This window comes from Strix uralensis, chromosome Z, assembly GCF_047716275.1.
Source record: "Strix uralensis isolate ZFMK-TIS-50842 chromosome Z, bStrUra1, whole genome shotgun sequence".
NCBI lineage: Eukaryota > Metazoa > Chordata > Aves > Strigiformes > Strigidae > Strix > Strix uralensis.
In genome coordinates, this window is record NC_134012.1 from 49608416 (window position 1) to 49629991 (window position 21576).

General features: G+C 38.5%; 1 protein-coding gene across 1 annotated transcript in view; it reads left to right on the forward strand.

Annotated features, from left to right (window-relative positions):
* Positions 1-21576, forward strand: part of COMMD10 (COMM domain containing 10) — a 118624-nt gene that overhangs the window by 20501 nt on the left and 76547 nt on the right. Inside the window, exon 5 of the mRNA XM_074856479.1 lies at positions 3793-3903. Coding sequence (XP_074712580.1) covers positions 3793-3903 — 111 coding nt within the window. The remainder of the gene's footprint in view (positions 1-3792; positions 3904-21576) is intronic.

Consider the following 21576-nt stretch of genomic DNA (forward strand, 5'->3'; position numbering starts at 1 on the left):
TAGATTGCTGGTGATCTTGTCGTAGTATGTAAAATAATATGTTCTACTATTCATTATGGAAAGTAGTCTGGTGGACAGGACAGTGGGCATGAGTTGGAAGCTCCCATGCTTTATACTGGGGGAAAATGACTGTGGAATTCATAGACTTCATCATAAAGAGTCCAGAGATTATATATTTATGTACCTGTAAAGGTGTTAGTGATCTACAGATCACTACTACAGGTCAGATCCTCTCATATTAGGCAAACTGGCAGCTCTCTAGTGTGGATCAGCCCCTGGGACAGCTGTGGGTGGCCACTGAGAAGCACTATGTTTGTAGGGGGTACAGAGCTGGTTTAGCAGTTATAACACCTCATCTTTTCTACAGCTAGTACTGAATGAGTGCTGGAAGGAAGAACTACATAGGTTCTTCCATGCCTGTTAGTCCTGGCTGTCATGGTATCCTCTTCAGAAGCCTGGGTGGAACAAAATGGACATGGGAACTGAGGATTACAGGGGTCATTGAAAGCTTCCTCATATCTTTGTAGCCCTGAATCATTTGCCATAGGGTTCATGGAGCAGATCTGAAGCCTTTTCATATGTGCTTACTATTGGTTTTATTTAGCACCTATGTTTTTCCCTTTCCTAGGTTTTCCAGCTTGCACCTGGTTTTTGTTGTCTAAATATAACACTGAGGTTAAGTGTCCGAAATACTACCAAGAACTTACAGTGCTAAATAGTACATTTTCAATGGTCTTTATTGTTGCAGTGACAAGGTAACTTGCACACTTCTAAACTGCTGCTAAGAAATTGTAAAAAGCTAAAGGTCTACAGTAACTAAAACTGTGGCTTTATTTTCATGCTAGTTATGGAGAAATATTTCCCCCCCGTAAGTGCTTTTCAGGTAATATATCACAGATTCTGGCCCCATATAGTCTCTCCCAACGCTTTGTTTCCTATAACAAGTTTTATATCAAAAGTGAAAATAACTTTGTAGTCCTTTCATTTTTGAAAAAATTGGCCCTAAAATATGTCGTACTTTGTGGCTACCAAATACTGTGCCTTAACACAAATGCCATGCAGAAACATGGCACCACTCTCAAAAGGTTAATTGGTATTTCAGGATGTTGAGTGTCTTCTAAGTAAACACGACCATAGCCAAATACATGTTGTATTTTGCTTTCAAGAAAATAAAGTCAGACCATTTTGAAGCCTTAGGCAGCATGCTATTTGTTAATCAAGACTTGTTGTCGCACAGCTATATTTAAAACAGAAAAGACACATGAATCGTACAGGAAAACAAAGTAATTTTAAGGTAAAGCAATATAAAAAAAGAGTTATGGCTGCTGTTTAGCTATAAACTCAGGCCACTGTGCTGCCACATGTATTGTATTTGTTCTGAGCCCTCTACAATATTCCTGGATACATGTGTATTAAAAGTGAAATAGAAGACATAAATTTGAATTTCTTTACTTTGGATGGTGTGTTTTTCATGATACATACAGTACACTGTTTAACAGCTTTAGAAAAGCCTTAAAATTCAGGCTTCCTAGATATTGTTCTTGTCTCTAGTGGCATTGTTTTATAATCCTGGATGAGCTGCTAGCCTGTCTAAGGCTTGATTTCCATACTACTATAATAAACTGTTTAAGTAACTGATAGAAAGTCCTTTCTAAATTGAGGAGTGTGGGGCTTGAACCTTAGTGACTGCAGTATGAGGAGCCATCACATTCCAGAGCTTGCTCACTGTCTCTGTGTTTGACCTTAGTGGTTAGGTGTTTTATCAAAATAGGTGGTACTGTTTCCTGTTGCCTGCTTTAGGCTGCTCCCACCACTAGCCCATAAGTCAGCATTTGGGTCCTTCTCTGTTGACCATTATCAGTTTTGATGGGGTTCTTTAACTGAACTGAACTTCTTTCTTGATCTGAGACTCAGAGTAAGGCAAGATGCTAAGATGTTTATGCTCTGGAGAGAACTGGAGGTAATTCCTTTACTTAATTTTATTGATGTCTGCGGAGAGAAAAATGTTTTTCAGCTGTGTCATTCTGGTATAATTTGCTGGAAGATTCCAGATACTGGCTAGCACAGGGACTTACCAGACTTGTCCATTAGTGTGATTGACTTGAGCACATCAACAGAATCCACTTCGGACTGTGCTGTACTTTTGTGTGAGATGGGCAATGCCTTATTATTTTCATCAACCAAGACGTAATCCGGTTAGAGGAAATCAAACCAGAGAATTATGATTAAAAATTAATCTGCTTTTAGAATTTATAAAACTTGTCTTTTAAAGCATCTTTAGTTCATAGGCTGTGGGCATACCGTTACTAAAGCTATGCCTACCACAAAATGAGCTAGACCAGATTTACAGCATTTTAACTGTGTCCATTTTTGTTGTATGCATGCTTTCATTGGTTTGATTAATACATAAACTTCCTTATTTTTACCACAGAATGAAGACTGAATAGGGTCATTTATTGCAGAGCAGCTTACAGACTGCAGGCCGACATGCTGAAGTTCTTCCTAGTGTCTTGTTCCTATAGCTGTACACAAAGTCAGTTTGAGACTGTCTGTGTCTTTCTGTCAACTTTGTTTGGCCTTTGCTAAACTCCCAAACCATCTTGGACTGGCAGTGGTGGTTAATAGGTCACGATACATAATTTTCCTTTTGGTATGCTTAGTTGTATGGCTTTCAGTGTTTGTTACATAATTGGTATATATCAATTCAGTATACAAAGAAATGCAAATGTAAATGATATAGCTGCAATAAATTTTGGAAGTTCTGTCTTTGAGCTGTGCTAATGGAAGATGTTTCTGCTGCTCACTTTCGCTCCTATCTTTCATCTAGAGATTACTGTCACTGTAAGAGGCGGAGCATTTATTGGCTTCTCTGCTGTTCACAGTAGAGTGTCTCTGGGATGGCTTTGTGCTGTTGATTATTTTCGCTGAGTTATTGGACTGGTAGGAGATTAACGAGATGTGGCACACTTTCACTTTTACCAAGTCAGCCACAATATTTACTAGCAGAGGGGACACTAGATTGAAAGAAACTTGTATGCAAATAAATTTGCCAGATGTTAAGACTTTATATTTCTACTTTTCGTTATTCAAGAAGACCAGGTAGCTTATTTCATGAAAGACCTCTAGTTCTGTTCTTGTGTACTTCATTTCTGTATGAGGTGTAGCTTGATAATGTTCGAATATCATATTAGATTAATGATTAAAAAGTAATTTAAAACGTGTCTGTGTAGCTTTCTATTAAAAATTCTGTTTTTCACATGCTTAACTGGTTTTTGGCTTTTCAGTAGTAACAATTTAAAAAGCAGCACAGAATTATTTTTGTCATTAACATCTGTATATGGTAGAACACACACGAGTAGATCTGTTGATTAAGAAATTACCATCTTTAGCTGGTTTACTTTATTGGTAACTTTTTTTTTCTTTTTCCTAAAAGAAAAATAAATACAAAATAAACTTGAATCTCCAACTTTGCTGATAAACTTCCACAAGAAGGGGGAAGCTACCTTATTTTGGATCCTTAGTTGTGTTTTATGGATTGGCTCCAGCAGATCTGAGGCATATGAAGTTGCTTTATTTTGGGTGGTCACAGGCAGTTTGAATGATAAATTTGGCAAGAGAGAGAAGTAAATCTGTCTTGGAGTCCAGAAGAATTTGCAGAATGTTCATTGTATAAAAGTGTTACGCATTTGTAGAGCCTGACATCATGTTCACTGACACAGATCATTCACAATATTGAAAGTGACCTGAGTGCTTCTGTACCACCTGATTGTAATCTAAATTTGTGTGTTTTAGCTTGAAACAATTGGATGGCAGCTTAATCTTCAAATGGCAGAGTCCATGCAAGCGAAGCTGAAGTCTCCTCGAGCTGTGCTAGAGCTGGGAGTGAGCAATGAAGATTCAAAGGTAAGAAATACATGCCTGGCAGAGTTGCAATGAGTTGTGATGATGGCCTTATGCTCAAAGGTCTGAGGCATAAGTTGGAACTCTTGATCATTGTTAGTCTTGCCAGTGTTTTAATTTATCTCATAAAATTATAGTAAGCACTTGGAATTGTGAAGTACTGATGTAACAGCATACATATTGGGTAGACTGAGAGCTGAGAAGTGTTATCAGCTCTTTGGACTGTAACGTGATAGAGAAATATCATGGAATATGGTTGTTTTAGGTCTCTAAAATATCTTTGTAAATAATTTATTTTTATCACATCGCATGTGATTGGTACTTCTTATACTTTTAATGCCTAGTAGCTTGCAGCCTTCTGCCATGTGTGTAGTTATGTAAGATATTACTCATCACTTACAACCTTTCTGTGCTAATGATGTATTTATATGAATGATGACATAGTATGCAAGGTCCCAGAAAGCCAGTATTTGGAGGTTTTAAGGTAAAGTCTTAATTTCAAGATTTTAGTGCCAAAACCCAGTAATGAACATAATTTTTTATTCATAAAATCTGTATCTTTTGATAGCTAGCTTGTTTTAAATTAAACACATAAATTGCTTTTAACCTTATCTTGCTAACGGAAATTGGAGTCTTCTGTGGTGTCTGTCAGAATGTTTATCTATGAAAAAGTCAGTATAAAAGATTTGAGGGGGAAAAATCAGAAGTCAGTTCTGCTTTAGCATTGCGTTTAAATCACAGTAATTTTACTAACGTGAGTGGAATTTCTGATTTATGGTAGAATAAAAAAAATACACAGCCTGTGTTTGCGCTTCTCACCAGGACTTGCAGCAGTTGTATTTTTTTTCAGCAGTTCACCGCAATCTGTATTTTTGAAATGCAAATACAGGAACAAGACAGTATTTTATGTCCAAGCTGCATTGGGCAGCAATGCATACAGATTCAATTCTAGGGCAAAACAATTTTTTAAATAATGAGGAAAAAAATATCACTTTCACATGATACAGAAAGTTCATCTGTTTCCTTTACAAAAACAGAATTCAGCAAGTGGATTTTTTTGATTTTTCTCTCTATTTCATTTTGTGCATATAATTAGATATCACGATGAGAATTATTTTGCAATAATTACAAGCCTAGAATAGACTTGTAACTGGCATTTAGATAGAACAGTGCAACAAGAAAAACATATTGGTGCTCTCACACTACAGACACTAAAACTTAAAAATCTGTGTTGGTGTGAAGATAACTACAGGTTTTTTTTGCTGAATGATTACATTCTAGTATGGAATAGGTTTAAGATTTGCTAATATCTGCTTATATACTGATAGAAGTGTTGGAACATAATTTTTGTGCTGTATTTTGCATCTTCATGATCTCTTTGTGTACTAAGTTATCTGAAAATCCTAGATACCAGATACTTTTTTTTTTTTCTCCCCAAGCTTAATGTGCATACCTTTTGCGCAGAAATTTGGCATGAATTTAGTGACTGTCGTTACAGAGGCGTTTTTGTGGACTAGTGCATTAGGGGGCAGTAGTGCTCTTTGTCACACTGGCCCTTTGAATGCTTTTTTGAGATCTGAAGTCAGTCGGTGTGGGAAGTGTTAAGTGTTTACATTTCTAATCTGTATGTAACAATAGAAGTTTGTCTTGCTCATCTACAAAACTAAAGCCTATTAATAAAAAACCATACTGAGCAAGGTAAATTAAATTGGCCATTATTTCCACTTTTGCTAACTAAATGTAATTGTACTAATACATTAATCTTTACCACCACTCCCTCCAGTTAAAGATCGTTTAAACAATTGTCAGAAGCTGACATTTAAAATTATTTAAATTATCTCTCCAGGAGAGGTAATCAGAAAACCTGTGGATATATGAATGTTATTTGTGCTTCATAAAATAAAAAGAGTCAGAGAATCTGCTATATGCTATATAAATATTTATAGAGCATATTTTGTCAGCTTCAGATGAAATGCAGAGTCCCACAGGTATTATACCATTAAAATTCAAAAGTAAGGTGGTCTTTGGTTCTTTGAAGGGATTCAATCTGCTAGTGACATTTGCATTGCCCAGGAAATCACATCCTGGGTTGCATCAAGAGAAGCATGACCAGTAGGTCGAGGGAGGTGATTCTCCCCCTCTGCTCCACTCTCGTGAGACCCCACCTGCAGTGCTGTGTCCAGCTCTGGGGCCCCCAACATAAGAAGGACATGGACCTGTTGGAGCAGGTACAGAGGAGGCCACAAAGATGATCAGGGGGCTGGAGCACTTCCCTTATCAGGACAGACTGAGAGTGTTGAGGTTGTTCAGCCTGGAGAAGAGAAGTCTCCAGGGAGACCTTATAGTGGCCTTCCAGTACTTAAAGGGGGCTACAGGAAGGATGGGGAGGGACTCTTTATCAGGGAGTGTAGGGATAGGATGAGGGGTAATGGTTTTGAACTGGAAGAGGGTACATTTAGATTAGCTATAAGGAAGAAATTCTTTACTGTGAGGGTGGTAAGGCACAGGAACTGGTTGCCCTGAGAAGCTGTGGCTGCCCCCTCCCTGGAAGGGTTCAGGGCCAGGCTGGACAGGGCTCTGAGCAACCAGGGCTACTGGACAGGGTCCCTGCCCATGGCAGGGGGTTGGAACTAGATGATCTTTAAGGTCCCTTCCAGCCCAAACCATTCTATGATATATGCTGCTTGTGCCTAGTAGTAATTGTGATCAGATCACATGATTTTTGTCAAACTGTGTTTTCCTGGGTTTTGTTACAAATTTGCCTTTTGCTTTGTCTCAGACTTTGAATTATGCTTGATTTGGATCTAACAAATATTTTGCATATGCCATGAAGCTTTTCACCATGGGGGTGATTAAGTATGGCTACCTTACCTGGACAGGTTGCAGAGTTGCCAGCCTTGATACTCAGGAGTCAAAGGGACAAGTCCCTGAGCATCCTGATGGAAGTGTGGAGTTAGCCCCGCCTGTGAGCAGAGGTGTGGATTAGGTGGGCTGCCAAATCCTTTCTTCCAACCCAAGTTGTCCTGTGATCTAGGCTGCTTTGCAGCTCGGTTGCTGATGGTGTTTTGTATGAGGAGAAGAAAAAAGGAGCTTTCAATAAAAATCCAATTAACAGCAGCTTCTTACAATGATTCACAATTTGAAATGTTTAATTGCATTGCTAAATCTGAGGGAAATGGAATTTCTATGAACTAGACACACAAAACAAGCTGGTATGATAAGAAACATCTTTTTGAACTGCAAGATCCTTTTGCTTCCATTCTGTCATTTTAATGAGCTAAGGCGACATTTAGAACTGATGTGTAAGGGTATTCTTTAATGATATCATTTGGTTTCAGATTTTTTTGGCTGTTGAGTTGCAGCACAAGAATCTGGGGATTATTACTATTTTTATGGCCATAGGGTGAATTAACCGGTAGAGGGAGCACAAATAAACAATCTTGATAATCTGTGCTGCTAAGTATGATTTGCAAACAAAGACTGATCCCCAAAAATGTTGTGTTTATTTAATAAAATAAATTTTCTGTAAATTATTTAATAATTATCCTCACAGGCACACACTCTCACATTCTTTCCCACTGTTAATAGCAGTGACTATCTAGTCCAGACCTTTCTAAACAACTATGATCATTTCCTACAACCACAGGAGCCATAAAAAAAAAAAAATGTAGGAAAGGTCTGAGGGCTTCAGAACTGTCACATGATTCGTTTCAAATATCTCTGCAGAGGAATGTGAGAAGTAAGAGTGTATTCTAAGAGTTTCTGCTATGCCTCTTCACTAGGAAGATTCAGTAAAGCGCATTTCTATGTAAGATATTTATTACTGTCTATTTTTGCACATGATATGTAGTTAACATTTATGCTTGAAAATTGTTAGGATAAATAAACTATTCTTGCCCAGTGTTGTCTCTTGATAGTTATTGAAATTTTTTCTGTAAATCCATTCCACAGATTTCATTTGATTCAGTTATCTAATGACAATTTGTCCTATGGAAGGCTTTGTTCTTTTCTTGATTTTCCTTCTCTTTATTCCATATATGATTTTATTCTTAACCATTAAGAACTTTTTCGAAGAGCTCTTTTTTTCTGTGTGAATGTTATGTATAGATCCCTTGTGAGAATTCAATACTTTGTTTTTTTGTTCCTTCTTTATACATGTATTTTAAGAATTTTGTTACAGGATTTTGTCAAAAAATAACTGATAAATGTGGTTTGTTAAACCTGCTAATGTAATACTTTTGACAAAAGACATATTAAAATGTTACTATACTAATTTAATTTATTTCCTTTTAATTAATTTTCCCTAACTTCTAGATGCTTTAAAAGGGGAATATAACAATGGAAATATTTGAAACTATTTTTTTTTTCTGCAACTGTTTGTTCAAAATCAAAATGGGGTCTGACTGCATTTGAAACTGAAATCGTAATGCATTTTCATTCTACAGAATAAATAGAAGTCTGGAAATATTAAATTATTATTTTTCACTTGTAAAATAACAGGTCATGGTTTTCTTCTTTTTTCCACCTAGTTTTTATGGGCTTTTTATACATTTCTGGACTGTGAACAAATCTAGACCTAAGACATTTTGTTCTGTTTACTTTAGTAAGCATGCCATTATGCTTTCTAAGTATGCCATTGTGAATACTTTCCCTATCTTTAACATCAAAACAGAGTAGATGCAAAACAAAGCTCTTCTAGTGGAGCTAGATCACTCAGTTCAGGCTGTAGATTCTGTGCAGCCAGTATGGCATGCAGACAGGACCTGCACTTGGGCATTTAAGGAAATGTGGTGGTGCTCCCCCTTCTCCCTCAGTTTAGCCCTTTATTTCCCTCTGAAAAGAAATTCTATTTATGGAGTGGCATAACAGTGAGAGTTGATGGATGCTAGTGATATGTTCCCACTCCAGAGAGGTAGGAGGTGGCAGAGTTGAGCATCTATACCATGATGTACCCCCTTAATTTGCCTTCTCAGCCCTCAGCTTTTGGGGTGACGCATTTAGGTGCCTTTTTTTTCCCCCAAAGTAGAGGAGTAATTTGTATTTGTAGGGCCTCGAAAAAAAGAGGGCAATTAAAAGACATGATGCTGAAGGAACTGTGATGAGGTGCAAAGACTAAACAGTTGTAAATTGCTTCTCACATTCATCAGCTACATCTCAACCACTTTCTGTTCTGATGAAGATGTCACCCTTTTCCTTCTCAGAACACAAACAAGCTTGCATGTACACCCTTGAACTGAGTTTAGACTTCTCATCAAGCAGATTTGTAAGTCTCTAGCAATTGCAAAAAGTAAGTAGGACAGGCCTTGGATGAATGCAGAATGTTTAAGGATGAGATTGAGAGAAAATGTTTTTTCATTCCTATTTAGAGGAGGTAATTAGAGGCCTGGATAGCCTCAGATAGCACAGTCCTGTTTCAAGGTCTTTCTGAACTTATGTATAGAAGGAAGGTTGCTGCTTTTGGCAAGGTACATCATGAAACCAATTTTTTTTCTGAGAACCAAAATTTAGTAAATGCTGCTGCTGATAAGAAAGCAGAAACTCCTCTAAGAGAAGGTTTCAGAATATTGAGAAAAGTCCTCATATTTGTAGAAGCTGTAGTAAGAATGACTATATAATCTTGAGTGTGTGGAACAGCTCAGAAAAATGAGCCTGAAATTTATAATTAGCTTCCAGGCTGTCATATTGCCACAGAAAACTGTCAGAAATTTCATTGCTCAGCCATGAGAGCCAGAAATTACGGACTTGCAATGCACAGCAATTCTTCCATTAGATTGTTTTTGATCTATCATACCTTTTATCTCTGATTAAATCCATTTAATTAGAGGAAAAAAAGAAGCTGCAGTCCAGAATTTTCAAGATGCTGAGAGGACTTTTGTTTTCTGAGCAGCATAGAAATGGATGACAGAGTAACCCATATTCCGTAAGTCGTGTGTAGTTTGATATTTTACTTAGAAACCATTTACCAGGTGGTGTGACTCCAGGAGTATGCACACACCTCTGGCAATGGTACTGCAGGGTGTAGTTAATTATCTGACTCCATTTGTGATCTTATGTGATGTAATTACGCAGCTTATAGTAAGGATCTCTTTACAGGGATCTCTTTACAGTATTCTTATGTTTCACCTGGCTGTATGCACTATTTATGAATACAGTCTATAACACATGAATTTACAAACCCTATAACTGGCTATAACTTATGCACATGCTCTGTTTCCACTAAAGCACTCCTAAGACTCCATGTGTCCTTGTGTCATGAAATTAAAGAAAAAAATGGTCCCAGTTGACTGTGTTACCGCCCTGGGCAACCTCAGCCTATAGTTAATACTGAAACTCTTGTTTATACAGGAGTAAATTGAATTGTCTGTAACGTGTTAACTTTACCATTGTCAGTCCAAATAATCAGCAGAAAAGTAGCTGAAATACTTAAGTTGAAACTTGGACCCATCTCATTGCCAGGCAGAGTTATGACTTTTAAGACCTTGAGGGCATTTGAAAAAGACAAAGATCTGGTGAGTTTCTCTCATTTAATGCAGTTGTGCATGCCACATTTTCTTACAAAATTTGTTTCCTGTTTGCCTCAAACTGTTTTTGTAGGCTGGGTCCTTCAGTCTTTTCATATGAAGAAAAAACATTCATGGGATTCATGGCAAATTCTCAGGCATCTGTATAGTTTCTTGCCCGCTATTCTCAGAAACTATGCAGTGTTTTAGCAAATGAACTGTTGTCTTCATTTGAATGTAGCAATAGAAAATAACCCTATTTATTCAGTACCTTTACAGTACTTCCTGGCAGTACCTATCCCCCTGCTTTTACTTAGGCAATAAGCTCTGTGGTCCCTTCACAAATGCGTTAACTTTGGCACCTCTCCTGTCTGTTTCTTCCTGACTCTAAAGTAGAAAGATAAGGTAGTGTAAGACATGGGTGAGATTGGGGAGAGGTGAAGATAAAAGTTGAACTTCCTCTAAGAGCAAGGCTCAGTCTTAACCAGCATAGCTCTTCTGCATGTGCCCTCTGTTACAACGAAGTTGTCTCCTGCCTTTGATAATTGGAGACAAGGGGAGAGGAAGACAATGTATAATCTCCAAGTCAGCAGCTTTTTGAAGCAAATGTTTAAAAAATGTTATATAAAAATAAAAATTTCTCCTGAATGTTAAAAGTAATAAAATTCAGAGGGTTATAAGGCCTTTAGATATAGAGTATATGAAGTGAGTAGCATTTTATGGCATTTAAATCAGGTAGGAGTGGTTGTCTCTTGCATTATTTGGCAATTAGTAGCAAGCAGAGAAGAGGTGGAATATGTTATTTATAAATAAGTAGGAGAGTAATGTTTTATATATGAAAGTCTTGGTGTAAGGGAAGCTATGCAGAACTACCTATAAACATGTGTCTGTATGCTTTCTCAGTACCACTGGAAATGCTTCTCAGTTTTCCATCTTCAGCTTTTCAGTTCTTCATCTGTAAAATGGTGAACTTGTTACTGCTCAGCAGTTGCAACTTGGAGAGACTTGCTTGTGGAAAATTTTGTTACCTATTAATCCTTTATTTTTCCTTTGAGGCATTCTAAATGAGAAAAGTTACGAGAGACGTGGAATTTTAAAAAATTAATTTCTATGTGTTTTTTCTCAGTAGACTATGCTTCAAAATAACACATCTTTAAGACCCAACAGTGTTTTATTTTTCCCGTGGCTGGTTCCCATGTAAGGAATACCTTCAAAGCTTATTGGAAGAGGTAGGATTGTCTTCTACAGTCATGATTATTGCCTGTTTTCAATTTATACTGACACTTCAAAAACAGTTGCCTTGCTCCTCATTACTGTAGTGGTAGCTTGGGAGCAGTCTGTGCTTTGCTGTTCACTTCTTGGGTGGGAATAGAAGAGATACTCTTCTTAATGTCTTCTTGTAATGTGTACTGTGTTAGAGGCACTCTCTGAATATGAGGACATCTTTAGTCAGAGAGAAGCAAAATACAAAAAAGGAGTAAGATCTAAATATATATGGAATGTATTAATGAAGTTGTGAATTTACCTATAAAAGCCTTTAACTTTTGTAGCTGCACCACAGAAATGCATTTTTTGCAGACACTCAGGGGTATCCAGAAAGAACAGTTTGGAGTTTTCAAAGAAAGCTTTAAGTCTTACACAGCCTGTTTGTAAAAAACCAGAAAAGGTGATTAAATAACAGGCTTGTATAAGACAGTATGATGTCCACACCTTCCTAGACTGACTGCAAGGTTCCACCTTTTCTCAATGCAATTTCCTGTTTTTTTTCAGGCTTACTGTAGTTGTTTAATATTTCTCTTGTCACCACTGCATTTTACTTCTGCAGCTGTGGGAGGATGGGCAGAAAATAGAGGAAAATTTCTGCCTTCCATTCCTGTGTTAAACAGTGCTGTTTACTGAAACACCGCTCAGCAGGCTCTGCGATAGGCATGGATAGAAATAGAACTCTTTTGTTGTAAGCAGAAGAAACAGAAAAATAATCTAATACAAATGCCAATAAAATGGGTTCTTATTGTCCACCCTAAGGAGTTCTTTAGTAATTTGTGTAACTTTTTGTTCCATTTTCTTCGTAAATAATGATACTGACTTTGTTGAACTTGAGCTGCTGAGGAACACTGGCAGGAGTTTTTATTTCCTTGTTTTCTCCAATTTTTCATCTGCCTTTTATTAGTGCACAAAAAGCATACCTCCACAAACTTTTTAAACTTCTTTTGTAAGACGTACTTGATTATTTTGTCCTGAGTTGTACATTTTTCACCTTTGAAAGTTAAGTGGATGGATTATCTTGGAAACGGTGATATTATGTTGCTGTTTAAATTATATGAAAGATATTTTAAGAGGAAGGGAGATGAACAGGAAGGTATCATAGGCATGGAGTAGTCACTCAGCCTGTGAGTGTCTTATTTATGTTGATCTCTGTGCAGCTTCTGAAAGGCCTAGCTACAAGCTGCCATATTTTTAACCCAAATCAGACACTGATCTTGCTCTTCTCCTGTGGTAAGTCTTTGTTATAATCATTAAAAAATCCCATAGACTAGAAGTCTACTGTAGCTAATTTCTGACTTGTAAAATGTAGTATTTTCAATCCATTTTGCTTAATTATTGCTGTAGGACAGACTTTTATAGGCAAATTGGATAAGAACTTTATATACATGAACACTTTTTTAAAGTACCATAGTATTTGGGGTGTTTGTTTTCTTGCTGAGTGTCATGTTGGCTAAATAACTTTTGCTGTGTTACATCTTTTTGCACATCAGACGGGTCATTTTAATGAGTCTCTAGTTTTGTTTTTCCTCCCTACAGTATCAAATCACTTGCTTGAACTTCAGTTGCGGTAGACCCCGTTATTCCAGTTCTATTTGTAAAGTTTTTTTCTTTTGCCTATTTAGGCTGAATAGTAATGGTTTTTCCTTGAAAACATAGTTATGCTGTGTGTCCTGACAAAATAAGGCCAGCTTCATCATCAAATCCAGTTAAGACATGGACATTTTTAAGGCAATCCTGACGCTAAAGTTGCTTATAGTATCTGCCTTATAGAACTCCGTTGCGTATTTTGTAAGCATTTCATTGCAAGCCTGAGTATAATTACATGCTTTTAAACTCTGTTTGACCATGCTTAGATGCTGGAAGATGTCTGCCTTAATAGACAGAAGAGCTGAAAATAAATGACATTTAAGAAGTGTGATTTTTGCCTTTTTAATTTTCTGAAGTGCAAAAAGGAAGTTGGGCCAAATGCATTAAAAATGTCATAGATAATTCACAATATTTAAATAACTCCTAAAATCTGGAACTATTTAGCAAAGTTATCTTTCATTGTTCCTTAATTTTCTCACATGTCAGATCTTGGATTTTTAAAAAAATTCATTTCTAATTAGTTTTGTCCTCTCCAACAAACTTTTCAGCTCCCTTACCGGAGGATGTACTCTGGAACAGACATGCAGAACTGCATTTGAATAGCTAGTATGTTTGCATGGAGGAAAGTCAGCATCAGCTTGAGAGTCAGCAGCATGCTGCTGGAGCGGGGAGCTTCGGGTGAGCCGTCTCCTGCTGCTGCAGCATGTATTAGAGAGATAATAGCAAGGTCCTGGTCCTGGGAGGAACGAAACAGGGAGCTGCTCTGGGAACAGCTGCCTGCTTTCCTTTGACCACAGTAGTCATAACTCCATCTTCCACACTGGAAGAGGGAGAGATATTGGTTGATTGAGGGTAGAGATTTCCAGTCAAAGTATCTGCACAGGACTTGGGAGACTATCCCTTAAATTTATACAGTGGGGCAGTTTACCTTTCTTCCAGAAGAAGCACTGCTGAGTGTCTAAGGGCGGAGGTATGGTTTTAGTAAATTTACAGGTGCCATGAGTACTCTTGTCCATATGAAATTGAACAATTGTGATGATGTGCTTTGAAATATGAGTGTCTGGCAGTATTTTCCTTTCAGACTTTCTCTGTAATCTTTTCAAGAGTAGGGCTAGCCACAGAAACCAAAAGTGAGCTGTTCGAAGAATTTGAACATGGTGTCTCTTTTATAATACTAAAAAGTGAGGACGTCATGTGTGAAACAGTTAATTTGGGTTAGGAAATTGCAAATTCCATTACAGTATTTTTACTGTGCAGCTCAAAGGAGAGAAGTGATCTGTGTCAGAGCATTTGCATCTTGCCAGGGTCAGGTCCCACAGCTTACTATGGGACCACTTCGGGGCTGTGCATCCTGCACCCCATCACATTTCCCCCTCTCTTCCTTGTCTCTAGACACAACCTGTCATGCATCTTGTTTAATGACACATGTGTTTACCTTTTCTTCCTAACCATGTCAGGTCTTAAATCCGAAGGTATTGTTTGGGGGTGAACGGGTGGCAAGGAGCAGCTGCCAGATGAATTCACATACCCTGCAAGTTGTGCCTTGCTTTTGTCTCATGTACCTTTAGAAAATATGATGGTGAGGAGAACCATATCCACTTACCTTGTTGGTTAATACCTTGCCAGTGGCTCTGTATTACTATTGCAAACTGATTAGGTATTTTATGTGACAAGTATCTCACCAGGTCTGCTCAGAGTAGTACAGAAGGAGCTTGTACTTCTTCGTTTGCATTCAGTTTAGATTTGTGTTCACCATCCTTGTGATTCTCCTTTGTGCTCTGCTTTTCTTTTGTCAGTTCTTAAAGTGCATTGTTTCTTGAGTTTCAGTACAAAATGGTACTGTCAAGGAAAAGTAATCCTCTCAGTGATTATGAGTTTCCAACCAAGCTGCTTTGTGGGTTAATAGCATGTTTTGAATTTAAAAGCAATTGGATTGTTCCGTATTTTCTGTCAGCTTTGCAGAATCGCTGGGCTTACTTTCCTGTTACTTTTGCTAATTTTTTTGTTAATGTGCAACTAATGAAATTGCCAAACCTGGCTTCCTGAAGGAGTATGTATATTCTTGAAGGAGTACAAAGTGAGCATCTCCTGTGTTGCTAACATCTGTCCTGCTTGAGGCAATAAATACATAGTACATGCTGTCAAATGGTATCAATGCTGTGCATTTGACATTGAACAGGTGTCTGTAACAATGTTGTGACGCCCTTTCCAGTCATGCTTCAGGTGGAAGAGGGTAGGTCATCACCTCAATTATAGGCAAGGGGGGCAATTTTCACTCGTTTTCTGTTGTTTACAAATGACAGAAGTCTGGTATCTGGAACTGTGTGGCATCTAAATTTGTGCCACTTGGATTTGTATGAACATTTAGCAAACTTTAAAAGCTGCTATGACAAGTGACCTTTTTCACTGGTTAAAATACATGAAATATGACCTCTTTCATGGGAAAACCACAACCCACAGCATGGCCTACAGCTCCATAGCAAATCTTTTTCAGTATGATTGTACAAAATCACTACTAATGAAATAACAAACACATATTTCTAGGAATGCACACTCACTGGCAATGCAGTAATAGAAAGACGTTTCAATGGCGAAAGGAAAATATTTTTTTTCCATATCGAGACAAATCTTATTATTAAGAATACATTTTGAAAGGGCAATGCAAAAATAGAGCCAAAGATAATGAAAATGCTTGTCTAGCTTGAAATTTATATGTAAGGAAAAGCTGCTGCTTTTTCTGACCCCTTGAGCAACATTTTTGTACTTGCATATATGTAGTCAGAGTAACTAACTTGTCCAGCCAGCCCATGAGATGGAACCACACCAGTGGGACAAATGGAAGAGAAAATTATACTGTGATGCTTTCTTGGTGAGTTTATAGCTGTCTCAATGCAGGGGATGACAACTTCTGCTATGCATGTAATCAAAATATTAAGAGAACTGCTTTCTAAGTAGTGTTTGTAAATGCTTTCCTTCCTCAACAACATCAGCATTAGGCACTGAGTTTTTCAGGAATGCCTGATTTGAGGCTTTTTGGATTACTTCTAGTGCATAGAGGCAGACAGTAGAGTTTTAAAGAAGGATGAAAATTCTAGATTATTCTTTGTCCTCTTTTTCATTATCAGCAGAAATGAGGACCTGGGAGATGGTTATGCTTGGGAATAAATCATGTTATGAGATTGGGATTTTAACAGCAAACCAAATTGCCAAGGACCAGATTTGTAGGCAGCTCTGGTCAGTGTATATTTCTTTAATTAGGTACTTGAAGACTAAAGGGTGCGCTTCTGTTCTTCGTGAGATGGAGAAATGTATTATCCACTGTGGTAGCACCAGAGAGTCGCAGGCTTAAGCTGTCTAGAGATGCACTGACAGTACACCAGGGGGCTGCCCACTGGTGGCTTAGGAGTGCTGTCATACCTAGCAGACCTGGAGGGTTTAGCAGCCTGGGACGGAGTATAGAATTACTAACTGCATGGAGCAGTTCAAATTCATGTTGTTTTTCCTCTTCTCCTATTCTGAATTCTAAATAAAGGAATTTCAAAATCGAACTGTATGCACTTGAAAACAAATATATATCTTTGTTCAAGAACAAGTGCCTAAACCTTACAAATACTGCCTTCAAATACCTGAACTCATTACTAGGAAGGAAGTGTGTTTTATTAGAAGATCCTCCTCAGGAGGAGAAGGTTCATTTGAAGATGCAATTTAGAGGCAGGAAGAAAGGTATTTGCAGATTTGGGAAAGTCCTTGTGACAGCCTCAGCAGAATTCCTGAGCTGTTTTTTCTTGTTGTGTGCTGGGTTTGTATGGCGGGGTTTTTGGTAAGTGGGGGAGAGGGCTACAGCAATAGCCCCTGTGAGAAGCTTCTCGAAAGCTCCCCTGGCTCCAAGTCAGACCCACCTCTGACCAAGGCCAAGCCAATTAACGATGGTGGCTGTACCTCTGTGATAATGTAAGAAGGGAAACCAAAGAAGGGGGGACTTTGAGGAGGTGTTATGAGAAGGACATCTATGCAAACACTGAGGTCAGTGGAAGGAAGGAGGAGGGAGGGAGGGAGGTGCGCTGGAGCATGGAGACCCCCCTGTATCTCATGGTGAGATGGCAGGGCTGCCGCCCTGCCACCCATGGAGGTCACCAGATGCACAGAGATCAGCCTGCAGCCTGTGGAGGACCCCCAGGACTGTGTGGGAGGAAGCAGCCCCTGCTGTTGTAGTTTGGCACTGGGAGGACTGCAACATGTGGACGTGACCCATGCCAGAGCATCTCGAGAAGAATGCATCATGTGGGGAGGACTCAGGGTGGAGAGAGTCTGTGGAGGACTGTCTCCCGTGAGAGGGATGCTATGCAGAGCGGCGGCAAGAATGCAGAGGAGTGCTTCCTCCCCACCTTGGAGGAAGAAGTGGCAGACTGAGTGCACCCCCCATCTCCTGCCCCTGTGCCATTGGGGGGGAGGAGGTAGAGATGTTGGGAACAAAACTGAGCCGGGAAAAAAGGGAGCGGTGGGAGGAGGTGTTCTAAGATATGGCAGAGCTTCTTGTGTCTCGCTGTCCCATTCTATCTTTAAGTGTTGGTTTTGTTAGTGTTTGAATTAAAGTGGCATTCTTGTTTTCTTCCCCTAACCAGCCTGTCTTTTACCTGTGACCTTAAATGAGTGAGGGGCTGCTCCCTGTCCTTATTTGATTCCTGAGCCTTTTGATTCATTTTTCTCCTTCAGCGCTGCAAGGGAATGGGCTGATTGAACTGCTGTGTGGTGTCATTTCTGTATCACTTTGCCTCTTCACATTCCCATTACTTCTTCTTTTCTGACATTCCATCTTCATAGGAAGTGCATTGTGCTCCTATCAAAGCAATGCCACAGATTCCAAAATATCTTTGAAATTCCTCAAAAAGCAGTGTTGCCATCAAAGTGGAACAGAATTCCTGGGGTTGGTGCTATGTCTGGGAAGTTCTAATACACACTTTCAGGTGCTGCCATCATATAACTAGTCGCTTTTTTCTTCATTGTTGCTTCTGTTTCTTTTCTTTTTGAACAATAGTTGATTAAACAGTATTATCATTATAATTCTTTAGTAAATTGGTTTCCTTTGCTCTTTAGGCCTTAAAGCCCTTCTTGTGCTGTCGGGTAGCTTCTGCTCCTAAAGGGATAACATGGAATGAAATACATGCAAGAAAGATGTTTAGGCAGTGTTTAGACAATTTCAGAGTTCCTGGATGGTAGTGTATTTCTGTCTGTACTTTTGAAGGCTAACATTTAACAAGTTCTTAGGTGAGCATTTTAGTCTCTTCTTTTTAAATTTATATCACATGGAGTGAAAATAAAAGTCTTTCTCATGTGGACCAAAATGGTTTGTGGATAATATGGATGGGATCAAGAACAGCCAGTTTTTAAGTATTGAAATTGTTATGATTTGATTTCTTTCCAAATGCAGATGTATTTGAGCCAATATACAGGAAGAAGCATTTAATGCTAAACCTTTTCAGAAGTGCTTTGCTGCAGCAGCAAGGAACTTCTCTGTTGGAGTGCACTGATTTGCCAAGGGTACTGTAGCTAGGCAGACTCGGGTAAGATGGCACAGTGATGTTTGAGAACTGTCTAACATAGAGCAGAAGTGCATGAAACAGCTGTGGGGAGGTGGAGGCAGTAATTAACAGCAATTAACAGCAAAAGAGAAGGAAAGAAGTTATGTTCACTGAGGGGTAACTGAAGTTGAGCTGAACCTGTAGAGATTTTTTTTGGGTAAGGCTGAGAGCGATTAACATGCAGGGAGGCAATGTGCTGTGAGAAGCATTATGCCACATGATGCCGTGCTTTGTTCTCAACCTGGTATCTGAAAAGTCATTCTGAAAAGCTCTTGAAAATTCAAGTGTAGCATAATTTGAATTTATTTTTTTAGTGGAGTTGCTTTAAAATTCACATTACCATTTCAAACCGCAATTGTATGCTCCTGTGGCCTTGAAGGAGTTGCAACAAATTTGGAGCCATCCTTGACTTTGAGATTGAGGCTCGTGATGCCTGTCTAGGACAGAGTACACTTGTGTGTTTACTGCTCTTTGAAGGGAAGACCTTGACACATCTTTAACTGAGGGAATGCAATCCAAGGGTGAGCCGCAGACCAACAGCAAGTCTTGCAAAGATGTGTGGAAACAGTAAGGCAGAGGAAGGTAGATAGATAGAGGAAGGCAGATTAGATAGATAGATAGATGAAACATACTTGTCAGTGCTGAGCATGAGATGCAGTGTTGTAACTTAAGCACCACAGTGAGATGTTAGGTTGTGGATACTTGTTCTAAACCCTTTTTTCCATTCTTTGCAATAAAATAGTTTGTTTTCGAAACATTCCAATCCAACATAACCCAGCTTTGGATTTGGGGAAGTAACTTGAATGTTATCATTAATGTGACAATTTTTAAGATGCTCAAAACTTGCAAACTTGAGACTACTGAGTCTTTGTAGCAATGTGGCTTCAGACAACGGAAAAAAAATCAGCACTCTGTTTTTCCCACTGTTTCTAAAGCACTTCAGTAATGTGCTCTCAGCATTAGCTTTTTTTTGTTTAACTAAAGAAGGAAGTAAGACTTGTGGAAAAAGCATGAGTCAGCCTGTAAAACTGCAAAAAGACTCTGCAGCTCTAAACCAAAATGCTTTTGCTTTAATATGTGTCTTTATAAAAATAAGAACTTCCCATTTTCAGAGTTATGTGGAATGGGCATATGTTTAATTCTTTAACAAAAAAATTGCAGGGCTAGGGAGAGTGTGAATGTTAGGAAGACTGCAGGTTATTGCCACTGGAAACAATATCCAGTAATGTGCTTTCTACTAACAGGTCTGGAACAGGTGCAAAATTAATCTTCTGCAATTGTACATGTACAACATGTGTTAATATCTTCATATTACCTCAGAGCTTGTGAAAATTAAATTACTCTTTGGTTTTGTGGAAATAAAGTTGTGTTTTGTTTTGGTTTTTTTTTTAAATATAGTTACATGGAGTCACTGTTTCCTTAACATTTGCATCCAATTCTTACACTTCCATTAAAATACTCTTTGCAGGTTGGTTGGGTTTTTTTGGTTAAAGAATACTAACATCTTTACCGAGTGTAAAAGCCTTTTGAATAGGTGGAAGAAAGCTTTTGGGCTAGAAAAGTGTCTTTTAGTTCGTCCCACAAAATCTCTTTCAAGTTTAATTGACTTAAACTGTGTAAAAATTACCATTTCATTTTTGCTGATTGTTTCTCATAGAAGTCCTGGATTTTTGCCCAAGCACTAATTGATTATGAGCATTCTGATTTAAGGTCAGGCTTCACTGTCATTAAACACCGAGTAGATAACACTTGGGCACTGTGTAGAGCACACAGTCCAGGTGCTGAAATAATGCTCCTGGGAGAAGGATAGTGCTTGGCTGGGCTTCCTTCTAGTCTTGAATGCAGTACAGGTAATCAGCTGTGTACTCAACACTTTCTGAAGTTGTCGTGTAAAATAATGTAGAAGAAGGTGACTGATCTGCCCCCAGGTAGGTGAATGCTTTACGGAAAACAGAAAAAAAAGTAATTTACAGAATATAAGATAGAATACACTCATATACTAGCAGAAGTATGGGTGAGATGACCAAAAGGATTATTCCAATAAATCGTTTGATTGTAATAAAAATCCCTATTTAAACTTGTAAATTTAAAATGCATATATATGTATAGTGAGGGACTGCGGGTGTATGAGTGCCAGTAAAGTCTGTTTTGCTTACAATTCCGTTACTCTGTGGGCTGCACAGAGCCTGGAAACCATTTTGGAAAGGGGCAGAAAATCCCTCATCAAGAAGGAGGAGAAGGTTACCTTTGGAACAGGCATCATGGGGAATAGCACAGCATGGGGTTGAATTTCCTTGACTGTTCTTGTTAGAATGTTGGAGATGTTTTTATCTTGAAGTTACTGATACAAACTCTAAACCTTAATGTTGCTTAACTTAAGTGGGATTGTTTTGCACAGTGAATAGATATCTATGTCAATAGTTGTCAAGTGTCCTTCAAGGCAAACACAAAAGCAGTAAACAAACTCTGACTGCAGAAATGAGCCTTGGAAATAAAAGCAAAACAAGACAAAACAGAACCCCTTCCTACTGCTGGCTGTTGAGAACTGTATTCATTGCCCCTCTAAATCCATCAAAACCCCAAATGGGTCTTTTCTTCTGCAGTAGGTAGAAGAAAGGCTGGTGAATGAAGTTTGCCACTCTCAGGTGTGCTGATGTTTGTAAAGCTACACTGCAAAATGAATCCCTGAATTGAATTAGAAAATGAAACAAAACCAATGGCCTGGAGGTTTCTAGAAAAAAAAG